Source organism: Salvia hispanica, chromosome 6 (genome assembly GCF_023119035.1).
Source record: "Salvia hispanica cultivar TCC Black 2014 chromosome 6, UniMelb_Shisp_WGS_1.0, whole genome shotgun sequence".
NCBI classification, from domain to species: Eukaryota; Viridiplantae; Streptophyta; class Magnoliopsida; order Lamiales; family Lamiaceae; genus Salvia; species Salvia hispanica.
Window position 1 is genome coordinate 13,168,853 of NC_062970.1, and position 13,449 is coordinate 13,182,301.

At 36.7% G+C, this 13,449-nt stretch overlaps 2 protein-coding genes and 1 long non-coding RNA gene across 3 annotated transcripts; 2 read left to right on the top strand and 1 right to left on the bottom strand.

Annotated features, from left to right (window-relative positions):
• Positions 1-1,030: 1,030 nt before the first annotated feature.
• LOC125192496 (protein trichome birefringence-like 35) lies at positions 1,031-3,486 on the top strand. Its single transcript, XM_048090089.1, has 6 exons — positions 1,031-1,315; positions 1,596-1,881; positions 2,071-2,242; positions 2,325-2,521; positions 2,599-2,751; positions 3,034-3,486. The coding sequence occupies exons 1-6, from the start codon at positions 1,105-1,107 to the stop codon at positions 3,362-3,364; spliced, it is 1,350 nt and encodes a 449-aa protein (XP_047946046.1). The 5' UTR covers positions 1,031-1,104; the 3' UTR covers positions 3,365-3,486.
• Positions 3,487-5,581: 2,095 nt separating this feature from the next.
• On the bottom strand, positions 5,582-11,784 carry LOC125194887 (protein BREAST CANCER SUSCEPTIBILITY 2 homolog B-like). Its single transcript, XM_048093104.1, has 19 exons — positions 11,607-11,784; positions 11,364-11,519; positions 9,874-10,950; positions 9,677-9,798; positions 9,428-9,582; positions 8,998-9,120; positions 8,727-8,921; positions 8,549-8,630; positions 8,403-8,453; positions 8,246-8,321; positions 8,037-8,148; positions 7,899-7,970; positions 7,248-7,443; positions 6,993-7,172; positions 6,632-6,774; positions 6,481-6,543; positions 6,167-6,377; positions 5,904-6,071; positions 5,582-5,807 (listed from the first exon to the last, which is right to left on the bottom strand). The coding sequence occupies exons 1-19, from the start codon at positions 11,749-11,751 to the stop codon at positions 5,751-5,753; spliced, it is 3,384 nt and encodes a 1,127-aa protein (XP_047949061.1). The 5' UTR covers positions 11,752-11,784; the 3' UTR covers positions 5,582-5,750.
• A 38-nt stretch (positions 11,785-11,822) lies between these two features.
• LOC125194888 lies at positions 11,823-12,932 on the top strand. Its single transcript, XR_007171770.1, has 4 exons — positions 11,823-11,940; positions 12,050-12,105; positions 12,669-12,710; positions 12,812-12,932. It is a non-coding gene; the product is annotated as an uncharacterized LOC125194888 (long non-coding RNA).
• Positions 12,933-13,449: the final 517 nt, after the last annotated feature.

Below are 13,449 nucleotides of genomic sequence, written 5' to 3' on the forward strand. Positions count from 1 at the left end.
ACCCGACGACAATGGGAAACGGGGCGGGATCGGGTAGTTTGTTTTAAATTTTGGCGGGTACGTTAAACCCGATAATACCCGTTATTTTTAGGGTTAGGATTTTCAAACATTTTATTTTAGTTAATTAGTTTCAAATCTATGTATACTCCCCGATTATACACTTTATTTCCAATTATTTATACGCTGCCAAATGAATGATTGCAAGATTGATGAAAGTGAAATTTATTAGTTTCGTGTCTTTAGAATAGAGATTTAAAATATTTAGACTTTTAGTTGAGGTTATATATATTTAGCATAAAAGTGAATTATTTTTTATTTTATATTAAATTTTTGAACAGTGATTTAATTTTAGACATGCTTGATGTTTCTATCATAGTATTTGCTTATTTGAAATTTGGATTTGCATTATATTTAAAATACAAATTTAAAAATCATAGTGTAGCAACTAGCATTGAACTGTTTGGATTTAAAATACAACAAAGTAAAAAAATACAAATTTAAAATCATAATGTATCAACTAGCAACAATCCCAAAATTCATTATATAATTTCAAACATGTACATAAAATTATTGTATTAGATAACTAGCATTAATGATAAGCGAAAACTAAAAGCATAATACCATTGAATAATATGATACACAATTCAAATTATGTTTGCGGGTTTGGGTACCCGCAACTGCGGGTTTGGGATACCCGCTGCGGGTATAGGAATGGGATTACCCATTTAATTATACGGGTCGAGATTTGATAGTATAATATTGAAGTTTTCAGATACGGATACCCACAAAATCGGATTTGGGTACCCATATCCGTTTCGACACCCCTTCTAGTAGTTCACTCAATTGTCTCTCGCCTTTGACAAAAAAGTATTGATTCTCTCATTTTTCGCACTATTATTGATGTTAGTGTTACCTTAACGGAATAAACAATGGCACCATAATTAAGCGCCAATACTAATATTTAATAACTGAAAATCTGTGTGGTCAGATAGAGTAGGATTGTCGGACTTGCTAATTAAATTACCAAATCCTTCTTAGTTATTTCCCCATTTAATTCCTCGTCGCTGTCGGCTGATCTAAAACCTTCAAACTACAGTAGAAAATATGCAGCAACGATGGCAGAAAAAGAAAAAACATTTCCCTCTCATCGCGCTCGCCTTCTTTGTTTTCATAGCATTTTCAATTTTTCGGAGTGAGTCCAGTATTCGAGTAATTCATCAACACCAAGCTCGAAATGGCCAAAAGCACAGACAGAATGCTTCTTTGCTCTCTTCCACGCCTTCCCATATTTTTAATCTTTCAAATAAGCCTCCAGGTCTTCTACTACTTCAACACCTATAAATTATTGATTTTTTGTGCTCTTTCTTGGAAATCTTGATGTTATTGCTCTGAAATTCTTAATTTTTAGTCGTATTCGTTTGTGGATTTTTGGGATTCTTGAACTTATTTTATCTTTTGTGTTGTAATTATGCATTTTCTTGATGTTTTGATGTCATTACTCTACTTGAACAGCACTAATTCTTGGTTTTATGTGGGGATTTTGGGATGGTTGAGTGGAAGCTTGAATTGATCTGAAACGTATGGCTTTGCTGTAGTGGGCTTAGATAAGTTTACTACATGCGCTTCCACTGTGAGGTATAGTGGCCGGAGAGCTGTTTCAGCCGTCCTTGGGGAGGAATCTGGTGGTCGGAGGGCGGTGTCTGAGGTGGAAGGTTGTGATTTCTTCTCTGGAAAGTGGATTTTTGACAATGTTTCGTATCCATTGTACAATGAGTCTCATTGTCCGTACATGTCCGATCAATTGGCTTGCCACAAGCATGGGAGGCAAGACTTGGGGTATCAGTTCTGGAGATGGCAGCCACAGAACTGCAATATGAAGAGGTGATTCGTTTTCTTGTATTACTAGATTTTGTGACTGTATTCTATGCTTTGTATTAGTAGCTTTGGTGAGTGTGTTTCTACATTATATGTGCAATTCTTGCATTAGTTGATTCGATGAGAGTGTTTGTACGTGCATATGTAGAAGACAGTGTTTTAGGAGTACTATAATTCTTGTTTATGTGAATGTAGGTGGGATGCAGTCAAAATGTGGGATAAATTGAGGGGGAAGAGATTGATGTTTGTAGGCGATTCACTCAATCGAGGGCAGTGGATATCAATGCTGTGTTTGATGCAGTCTGTGATTCCACCGGATAAGCAGTCCATCACGCCCAATTCTGAACTCACAATCTTTCGAGCAGAGGTACATTGACTGACCATATGGAAAAGATGCAAGAACTCATCATGTGGTTCTAAATATGAATTTTGTGCTATGTCTTCGACAGAACTACAATGCCACTATCGAGTTCCTTTGGGCGCCTCTTCTTGTGGAATCTAACTCCGACGATGCAGTTGATCACCGCAGAAATGAGAGAATACTGCGCCCTGATGCAATTCTCAGGCACTCATCGCGATGGGAGCAGGCAGATATACTGGTTTTTAATTCATATCTGTGGTGGAGACAGGGCCCGGTGAAGCTGTTGTAAGTAGAATCCAAGAACTCTAGAATGAGAGGTGGGGAAAATGTATGTGTCTCACTCATTTGAAATCTTGTTTTAGATGGAGCAATGATGAAAGTGGAGCTTGTGAAGAAATTACTGGCCTTGGAGGCATGGAGTTGGCCATGGAAACATGGGCTGATTGGGTGGCATCTCACGTTGATCCCCTAAAAAAGAAGGTTTTCTTCGTCACAATGTCGCCTACACATCTCGGGTGAGCACTCTCTCGCCAACTTTACCTTAATGTGGATTGCTTGCTTATGAAATACTATTGTGTTTTGCATTTACCTGTTTCTGGTGTAGTGTTTGTGAGCTATATGTACCTTTTCCTTCAATTCATTTCATATTTTGAAATATATATCATGCATGATCTCATCAATAATACCAAATATATATGCTTTCAATTTCTCATCGCCAAAAAGTAAAACCAAATATCAAGCTTGATAGGGCACATTACTTTTTTTATCGAGTAAAAGCTGTGCAACATTCTTCACAGGAAGTACGAGTGGGAGGCCGGAAGTGAAGGCAACTGTTACAACGAGAAGCAGCCTATAGACGACGAGAGATACTGGGGAACTGGCTCGGACCTGCCCACGATGAGAATGGTCGAGAAGATGCTGGCCCGGGTCAGTTCAAAGGTTACGGTACTTAACATCACTCAGCTCTCCGAGTACAGGAAAGACGGTCATCCCACAATTTACCGTAAGTTTTGGGAGCCTTTGGAGCCTGAGAAAAAGTCGAACCCTGCTAGCTACTCCGACTGCATCCACTGGTGCCTGCCTGGGGTTCCAGATGTCTGGAACGAGCTGCTATTCCAGTTTTTGTAACAACTTCTTTGGACATGATTGTTGGTTTTACTTTTGCTTTTGCAAATATGTAAATTTCAAGAAATTGTGTAGTTGAAGGAATCTTGAAGCAGTTATGGAGTATACAGATTGATTGTGGGTTAGTGAGCAGTTATTTACTGATTTATATGAGATTTTGAACTTATGGTAAATGTGTATCAATATGTTAGGTAGTATGGTGAAAGCATTAATTAATGTGTGGTTTTTTAAAATGTCCTACTATAGTTTTGGACAGAAATTTTTGAATTGTTATCTTGTATCTTTATCTTCGATTTCTTCTTTTAGCTTTTCTTATTTTCATATTTTTCTATTTTGGGTTAAATTTTCAATAATTGAGATACATTATCGTTTTATATTGAAGAAAGCTTTAATAAACAAAGATTCCAAATTTAATGAAATATCATTCACAAGAGTGTCTTGTGCAGATCGGAGAAACAGGTCATAAGAAGAAATGTTGACTTCAGTAGTAAATGATCAATAGTACATGAACCAAAGGAAACAGATACAACATTTGGCACTCAAAACTTATCTTATATGATATTAAAACATAGTACTTAACAACTATAGTACATGCAAGCAAACAAACCCAATTACATGGTTGTTGAGAGCCAGATAATTAGGTTTTTTTTTTTTTGCACTAATAAGCTTTTTTTGTATTCATGTATCTGATTTTCGGATCGAATATCCGTAAATACTCAATTAAACCAACCCTACCTATACCCTACTTATATACATATAAGTTTCATATCGAACAAAATTTAGGCCATGTAACTATGGGTGTCAAACCATATTTTGGATATTACCCAACCTGTCCCGATTAGCGGATACGCCATTAAAACTCCCCCCGTCCATGAATAAATGTCTCATATTTAACTAGCACGGGTTTTTAGAAATAGTTTGACTTTAGTTTAACCTATGCTTACTTTCATTCCTTGCATTTTCACCAATTTCTTTCACCTCTCTTTATCTCCGTATCATCTACAAATGAATACTATTATTATATAGTCTCTCTATCCTAATTATGTTGAGTCATATTCATTTTTGGGATGCACCAACAAAGTTGAGTTATTTCCTTTTTTTAAGAATAAAACAAGTGAATACTTTACTCTCTTTCTCTTTTCTATTTTATTCGTCTATAATACAAATGAATACTATTATTATATACTTGTTGTTAGTTGGGTTAATCTTTCCATTAAGCCAATTTATATTTTTATTCAACTAATTGAATCTAAATAATACAGCATTGTTGCGACGATTGTTGAACCGTCCTTGTCATTAGAGATAAAATAACAGATATAACGATGTTCTTCTTCCATGCTGGGAAATAATTCTAAAAATTGCGACATACTAAGATTTAATAAATTACAGACGAGAATTACTTATAAACGCAAGTGACTCTAGCCAAAATCTTGATAATTAATCTCACCGCCCTATAGCTAGTGATAGATTTCTTTTGGACACGAAATTTAAGATATAGATAGAGTTGTAATCTATGAAAAATTCAATCTTAATACAAAACACAGAGATCATTTTTGGACATAATTCGTTGCAAGTTAGTTTTCAGGTCAATGACCTATAATGATCTCAAATTTGGATTTTATAAAATAACCTAAAAACTAACTAATGACATCAGTATATGATGCATTTTTATTGACCAACATATTGGCAAAATCACTTGGTTAGAATTCAGCCCACATTGTGTCAAGATCAATTCTTGTTTAGATCATAATTCTGAGTTAGTGATCTATGTAAAACTGTATCTTAATTTAAAACACAAAACCAAAACACGGAGGTCATTTTTAGATATAACTTATATTCACGGAAAACTGTGCAAAGCTAGAGAGCAAGAGAGGTGACCTTCCCCTTCATCGTCCTCTTCTTCATTCTCGTCGTCAGCCAATTAATGTCAGCATTTTCTCCTTGTCAAACCTTTGAAGAGGTTGTGAGCTTCTCTCACCCGCTCCTTGGTGGTTTTGATGCACCATTTCTACTTCTTGCTACTAATCTCTCTCTCTCCCACTCTTAAACTCTATTTGCATCAGAGATATATACAAAGGAACAAGAAAAGTATAACAAGTATTGTTTGATTCAAAACCTGTTCCTCAAATTTTTACTATTTTTTATACCTTTTGTTTTCATGGTAGAGGAAACTTAGTAAAAGGTATCAGTGTGAGTGACTGTGTCTTCGTATTTTACTGGTTTTAACTACTGAAATTGACCACATATTTATAAGCTTTTGATCTAGTAACCAGTTCAAAAACAGACATCCCAAAATCATACACTAGATCTCAGCTACTAGCATATATATTTGCATGCAGCATTAAAAATCAATACTACATCAAAGAGCTTAAATAGATCGTGTCAGCATCTAAGTTTTGGATTTTCTGATTATGGAAAGAACTCTTTCCTTGAGCTTCTCGATTATCTGCACTTACAAATTTACATAAAGGAGATGTTATGCAGATGAATGGAGGGTATGATGTAGTAATATTTAGTAAGTCCACGTTTGGAAGTGGCTTACCGGGTTCGGGGGAGTTGCCCACTTTGCGACTGAGGCAGCAGCATCTTTTAGATGCCTGCGAACTCCATTATCGTAACTAAGAAAATAATCTGAATTTTCTGTAGCTTCAGCAACCCACAAGCCATTTACTTGATCTCTTGGTCTCTTCGTGAGATTAGAGAATCCCACCTGTAATCAAGAACAAAATTATTCTTGAATAAAGCTTAAAACTAATTGATTCAAAAGAATTTATGAAAAGGAAGTTGGTATCAAACTAGACTTGCCACGGATCCAGCAACACTGGAGTTCATTGGCACAGATGAATCAAATTCAACGTAGGGTAAGCAAAAGTTGATGGCCAGTAGTACATCTGGTGATCCCTCCAAGAAAAGCTCAGCTGCAGATTCATCGGTCACAAATACCCACTGCCTTTGCTGGTGACCTTGTCTATACACCTCTCCCACATACACAACGAGAGCCACCATGTCAAACTCACTGTGCAAATCCATGCAGGCAATATTGGGTGACTAAAAGCTCAAGGAGATACGAAATTTCAGAATCACAAGCAGTTCAATGATATCACCTGCGCAAGACTTACCTGGAGAGAGGAACTCTTCCCAAACATGATATTGTAGTTGATGAACGTGGGACGAAAAATGACCTTCAAGAACCAGTAATGGATCATTCACTGATTCGATTTGTTTCTCACAAACATGCAGAAATAAATGTACATCTCTACAGCCGCTTACTCAAATTGTTCAATTATCCTGTGGGACAATGGTAACCAATCACTAGTTGACCCTCTTGTTTGTAGGTAAAGGATGCCTGAATCGGAGCTAGATGGTACAAGACCTCCAACAGCATATGCCTGCCCTTCTTGCAGCTCCATTGTCTACAAAATAACAATTAACAAATATCCCTAAGAGGCTTAGCAAAAATTATACCATGGATAACATTAATATGTGAAGAAACTAGTATTCGTGTGGGTATTAAATATGTTGGAATAGCATTGAGGATAAAAAACAAGAAGTTTCCTGATATTTTTTTTCTAGGGGCAACAGTATTTCATCATCAGAATAACATTTGTCATGAAGCATCGTGAAAAAACACCTGTTTCTGAGTTGGATTCCATATAGTAACCAAGCCTTTCAGTGGACTGCACTCTTGTTGACCCTTTTTCATCAAACCGACCACTTTAAGACGCAAAAATGGAGTGGTCTCTCTCTCCCCAAGCCCAGCATCCTGCACAGCTTTCTCAATCGCTTTTTGGATTTCTGACAGCCTCATTGCCTTGATGATCACATAAAAACATATTAGAATTCTTACAGGATCCAACCATTGAGTTAACAACACATCCTGTCATACCTGCAGCTTAGCTTTGTAAGAAGCAAAAGCAGCTAGTTCTTTTGAGCTCATCCCAGCCATGAGAACCTCTGGCTCAGCAGCAGTTTCAAGTAACTTCATAAGTTTGGCCCCCTCTTCAAGTTCATGGTCATCCCCAACATCAAATTCTGTTTCCCTTTGAAACGAGGACATGATTCCTTCAGCAACAAGATCACGCCTGAAGCCAAAAAATTAACTCAAATATGGATATTAACAACTCATCCACTTATTTAACATGGTAAAAGAACAATCAAACTTATATAGTAAACACATTAGAAAATAGTGGCTCCTGCACCTAGAGTGACAAGGGGTAAATTTTTAGTTCACCTTATATTATACTCCCTCCATCCTACAATAGAAGTTACATTTGGTGTGGGCACGGGTTTTAAGAAATGTAAAGAATAGTGGGTTGGAAAAGTTAGTGGAATATGGGGCCTACTTTTTTATATTGGTTTTATAATAAAATGAGAGTGAAGTGAGTTAGTGGAATGTGGGACCTACTTACCATTGACGATAAAAGAGAAATGTAACTCTTATTGTGAACGGACTGAAATGACAAAATGTGACTCTTATTGTGAGACGGAGGAAGTACTGAAATCAATGATCAACCAAAATTGAGAAGGGAAGCATCACCTCTGGTTGAATGACTGCAGAGCTTTAGCCTCCAACCTCTCAGACCTCACGACAAAACTTCCATTACTCAACCTGGATGATATACTATTCCTCTCAGACCCTATTTTCAGAAAATATATGATCAAAACATAAGGTTACCTCTCCCTATAAAGAACTGGATAGGTCCTTGTGACCCTCACCAAAGTGCTGGGGACCACCCCTCCATTCCCCTTGATGCATCTGAATGCCAATGGATCACCAGCACGCTTGCCTGAGAAACAAAGGAATCCAATGCTTAAAACAACAAGATAAAGTGCAAAGATGTTCTAAGTAACCAAATGAAGTACAATCAGATGGAAAATGCTTACATAGTCCTAATCTTTCAGCCCAATGACATCTGTAAGTACCATTTATGTGCAATAACAAACTTGTAGTCGATGATGCCTGAAAAGTAATTCAGCACTACTTAAAAAACAGTACAACAAAGAGTATCAGGCTAAACAAAACCTCAGACAATGTATAAACCTGAAAGGGTGAAACAGGCCCAAGCCACCCACACAGTTTGGCTCCCCATATCTTCAGAAGACAATACAAACTGTAAGAACCAGGAAATATTGACCAACTTTTTGATATGGCATGAAATATTATGACTCCATGGAAGGATAATCTACCCTGATCTTCTGGCCCAGAAACAATTTCTTTGAAGCAAGTTTCTGGGATAGCTGTTCATCCAACAGAGCTTTCACAGCATACCTAATAATTCTTTGGTTACTCGTCTTATAACAAATTTGTAAAATGGAAAGTAAAGGAGATATACACACAGAAACATAGATGTGAAGATCTCTTTACCATCCATCAGTCAACTCTATTCTTGACGCATTAACATAGCCACCTTCCTGGGGAACAGACTGATTTCCACACTGTGGGTCGTGATCTTCACAGACAGAGGAAACGCAAAGTACCATCATTGAAGAAGGTGGTACATCACCATCTAACATTTTTTTGATTAAGGATCTATGTCCGTGATTTACTTCTCTTTCATACCTACAAGTCACTATATGATCATTTTTCATACACTAAGGACAATAAAAAAACAAATTGCACAATTAACCGTCCATACCTGTACAGTAATTCCTCAAGCACACTAGAGACGGTCAACAGTTTTCCAGAAAACTTTTCAGCATAGCTTCTTTCATAGGAGGTCAATTTCCATATGATCCACTTATAGTGATTTGTGACCCACCTATAAATGTAGACTGAATAAATAAAAGAAAAGCTGAAAGCTTTGTAAGGATAAACATTTGTATTACCATTATAGTCTATTATTGATTACATTAAAATGTTGCTCAATATGTGTAACTTGAAAGTTGTGCAATAGTTGGAAGAAACTACAATTTTAATAACACATAAATTACTACTGTGCACATGAGCACAAACTCCATACTAGAACAATAGTGATGGCCAAACATCAGGTTTCAGTACACTCCAAAGTTTCCCAAAATGCAAATCGATCTAGGTTTAAGATTTTCATAGCAAGAGAGTGACAATACTCTTTGGTCATGTGTTGGATAGAAGCTCCTGACTGCAATAGCATTGTGTAGAAAGCCTCAGGCCCAATACATTCTGAAGATGTTTCATTCCGTATTGTAAAACTTTCAGCAGCAACTGGGTTCATACTCTTCACATATTCTGGCAAGTTACCCAACTAATTTGGTAGGGAACATTGTAAGATATATCAATTGCAAATAAAAAAGAAAAGCACTTAAAAAGAGACAAGAAATTGAATATGTATCTTTTACCTTTTCTTGCAGTGGAGGCTGTGAAAAGTATTCTTTAAGATAAACCCGCAGACGCTGAGAAGGGTATCTCAAGGAAACCCTTTGTTTGCACGGGGACTCTTTTGGTGCCGGCCTAGACAAAACTAGAGGTAATACATATTTAGAACAGCAGAAAAGGGATTTGTTTAGGGAAGAGGTTTAAGCCTTTGATACATTACCATTAGTATCTGACAAGTTAGTTTTCTTTAACGGGGTGACAAATGAACTGCGAGGCTTCTTGAATGGAGAAACAGAACTAATCCCTCGAAGTCTTTTCTTCTCTACAGAATATTGCTTATTATCTATATTCATAGTATTTGATATATCCACCAAAGCTGTATTGGATGACCCCTTTGAGGGATCACTCTTTGGCAGAATTGCAAATTCCAAACCATCCATGTTTGAGCATGATTTTTTCTTAGGGGGCTTTCTCTCTCCAGTAAATCCATTATAATGCCTTTTACAAGAGTTGCCTGCTGCCTCCGCATCAAACTGTGCAATCAAGTTATTTCCTGGTTGTAGCCTCTCAGACTTACCAAATGAGTTTCTCTTGTACGAACTTGAACTAGGGGAGGATGAAAAATTTCTCAAGGGCTGACCACCATTTTCTATTGCTTGGTGGTGTAGAAACGGTGAAGTAAAGTCATCTTTTTTATTAGATAAACAACTTGGTTTTCCATCAATTACTGAGAACAGTGGATTGGCTGTGCTTGCTTCATTTAAAAATGAATCAACCTCAAGGTTTCCTAGCAAGTTTTTAGCTCGTTGCAATGCATCACTGGAAACTGATATGGATCTTCCCCCAGCAGTTTGAAATTTGACTTGTGGAAGTTCAGAAGCAGCAGCAGTCATGCATTCCGGAAAATTCATGGATTCATTTGGATGAGTACTAGACTTCACTCTAGGATATGCCCCCGCCTTGGTGGAACTACTGAAATTCAATTTACTCAGTTTCTGGGTGTCCAAATGAGATGGATTGGCTGAAGAAAGGAGCTCAGAAGAAATTGATTGTTTCTGTCTCTGTTCTTGATCACAATTTCCATCTAGGCCTAACAGAGTTTTTGCCCTAAGTAAGCCAGCGGACGATATACTGACTGTTTTTCCTAATCCCGTCTGAAACATGGAATTTTTCATATGAACATCATTTTCTGATGCACTATGAAACACAGACTTTGACATAACAGCTGATTCCATCGAGTTCATGTTAGATATTTGTGTAAATGAAGCAGATACCTTTTCTCTCCCATCCAAGTGGCCTGCATGAAGTATGAGAGGCATGCCATTTATTACCTTCATAATTATTTGACCACAACCCCATATAAGTTTCTCAAGAACCACTCTTTATTTGACAGCACAAATTCAAAACCACTTCAGATTTGCATTGCAGGGGAAAATCAATCTAAGTGAGGCTACACTTAAATATAATAAATGACATATTGTGACACTACAGCATTACTTTACAAGTTACATGTAAGACAGAGCAACCAAACGCAATATCCATGCCACCACCATCTGATACATGAAATGGCATTTCAAAGATCTATTTCTACAGTAGCTAAAATTCAGCTGCCTAGTCAATGATCATGCATTTAACTCAATAATCACCAGCCACAGTAAGTTCATTCACCAAACAAACAAAACATTATTCTGAAAAATGAAAAATCTATACCAGAATCAATCAACGTGTAATCCAGGTCACCAAGAACAGAACGTGCTCTGGCGATTGACGAGTGCTTCACCTCCACAGATTTCCCCAACCCCGTTCGGAAAGTCGGCTGCTCCTCCTCCACATTGCTCTTCCTATTCTCCAATAACTTCGAAGAACCTACATTTTCCAGGAAGGACAGCTGCTGATTGTCAGGTTCAGACATACTCGGATGAATTTTTAAATGAAATGGAAATATGGACATGCCTAGAAGCAATAGATCCGCCATGGAAGGAAAGCGACGAGAGTCTTCAGCCACAGCGGGAGAGAATTCTTCCAATCGGAGCTGTTGAACGGCGTTTTCCCATCGGAAATCGTTTCGATCGTCGGGAAATATCCGCCACGTCGACATTCTCAGGCGACACCTAGCTAGGGTTCTGTGTTTTTCAATTCCAAATAGAAATGCGAGCACACTATTCGAGTTTAGAAGGGTATAATGGTCAATTTGGGGAACTTTCCAAGCCCATAAATACCCCAATTATCATATTTCTGTATTACAGCGAGCCCTAACCCTAGAATTCGACCATGTCTAGCAAGCAAGGTAATCAATCATCTTTAAGTGTTGTTGAGTTTGATCCTAATTATCGGCTTTGCGCTGGATGAAAAAAGCTATCTATTTGTTCTGAAATCTGTTTAATTGGGCTGAACAGGAGGCAAAGCTAAGCCCCTGAAGCAGCCTAAGGCTGAGAAGAAGGAATACGACGAGGTACTGGATTCTGCCTTTTATTTTTCGATGTTTTGATTAAGGGTATAGGCCTCTTTGATTGGGGTTTAAGCCCCGGTGTCAGTATTGGGATCGAATTGTGGCTTCGCTGAAAACTGGAAAATTGAGTTCCGATTATACTAGTTGAAGGTTCTCGATTCAGCTGCCTGAACTCAAACTATGAATTTATATTTACACTTGATTTACTTAGACATTAAAGATTGTTATCTTTGATTTCTGATTGTTGCGTGCATAATGTTGAATCTCGATAAACCAATTCCTCTGCCTTTTTCTTGTTGAAATCTTGGATTCAGCAATGTGAATCTGTGGAACTGTGATTAAGAAAATTGAAACAACAACACAGACATTGAGAAACGTAGCTAGCCCATCATTTGAAACACATTATCCTTTTTTCCTTCCCTGGAATATAAGATATGAAAATCCTAGGGGAACGAAAAAACCTAAACATGGTTACCTTCTTGCTTGTTTTGAATATTCTTTGTGTTTCTTATGTTCGGTTGGCCCTTTTTTCTTCCGAAATTATAATATTGATTGATTTTCTTCAGACGGACATGGCTAACATTCAAAAGAAGAAGGAAGAAGAGAAGGTAAAACAAATTTTCTCAATACTACTGCCTTTGTGTGGATTTTAAAAGCCTTGATTCCTTTTCTAGTGTTTCAACTTATGACGATGACATCTTCATTACAGGCTCTTAAGGAGCTAAGGGCAAAGGCTCAGCAGAAAGGATCATTTGGAGGTTCTGGCTTGAAGAAAAGTGGCAAGAAATGAGACCTGATTTTTGTGTTGAATTGGATTGGTACCTTTCGAACGTGCCATCTTTTTGCTGATTGATGTTTGGTAACTGATCAGATAATTTAGCAAAAAAGAAAACGTGCATATTTTTTTTTAATATCTTGATAAATTAAAACAAAGTATTTATATTTATATTTATTTTAAAAATTAAAATTTAAGGTCATTAAATATAATAAAATTTGCTTATTAATATATATTAAACATATAATTTATTATTCACCATTCAATAAAATTACACAATTTTTGTAAATTAAAATAAATTAATTTACATTTTATTCATGTATAGAATTGGAATCAACATGAAAATCGTAATTCTATTTTCATTTCATTATCACTTACTTTGTCATTTCATAGTAATCATTTGTCACACTTTATTTAGAGGTGTCAATGTGTATCTCAGAAGAAAAAGAAATGAAAAAAAAGTAATCAATCTTTTCAATTATATTATTAATTTTTATTTGCACGATAGCGTTATCACAATTGTCACACATTTATTTAGATTTTAATCGCAATTACTTTAATACTTCGTCAAT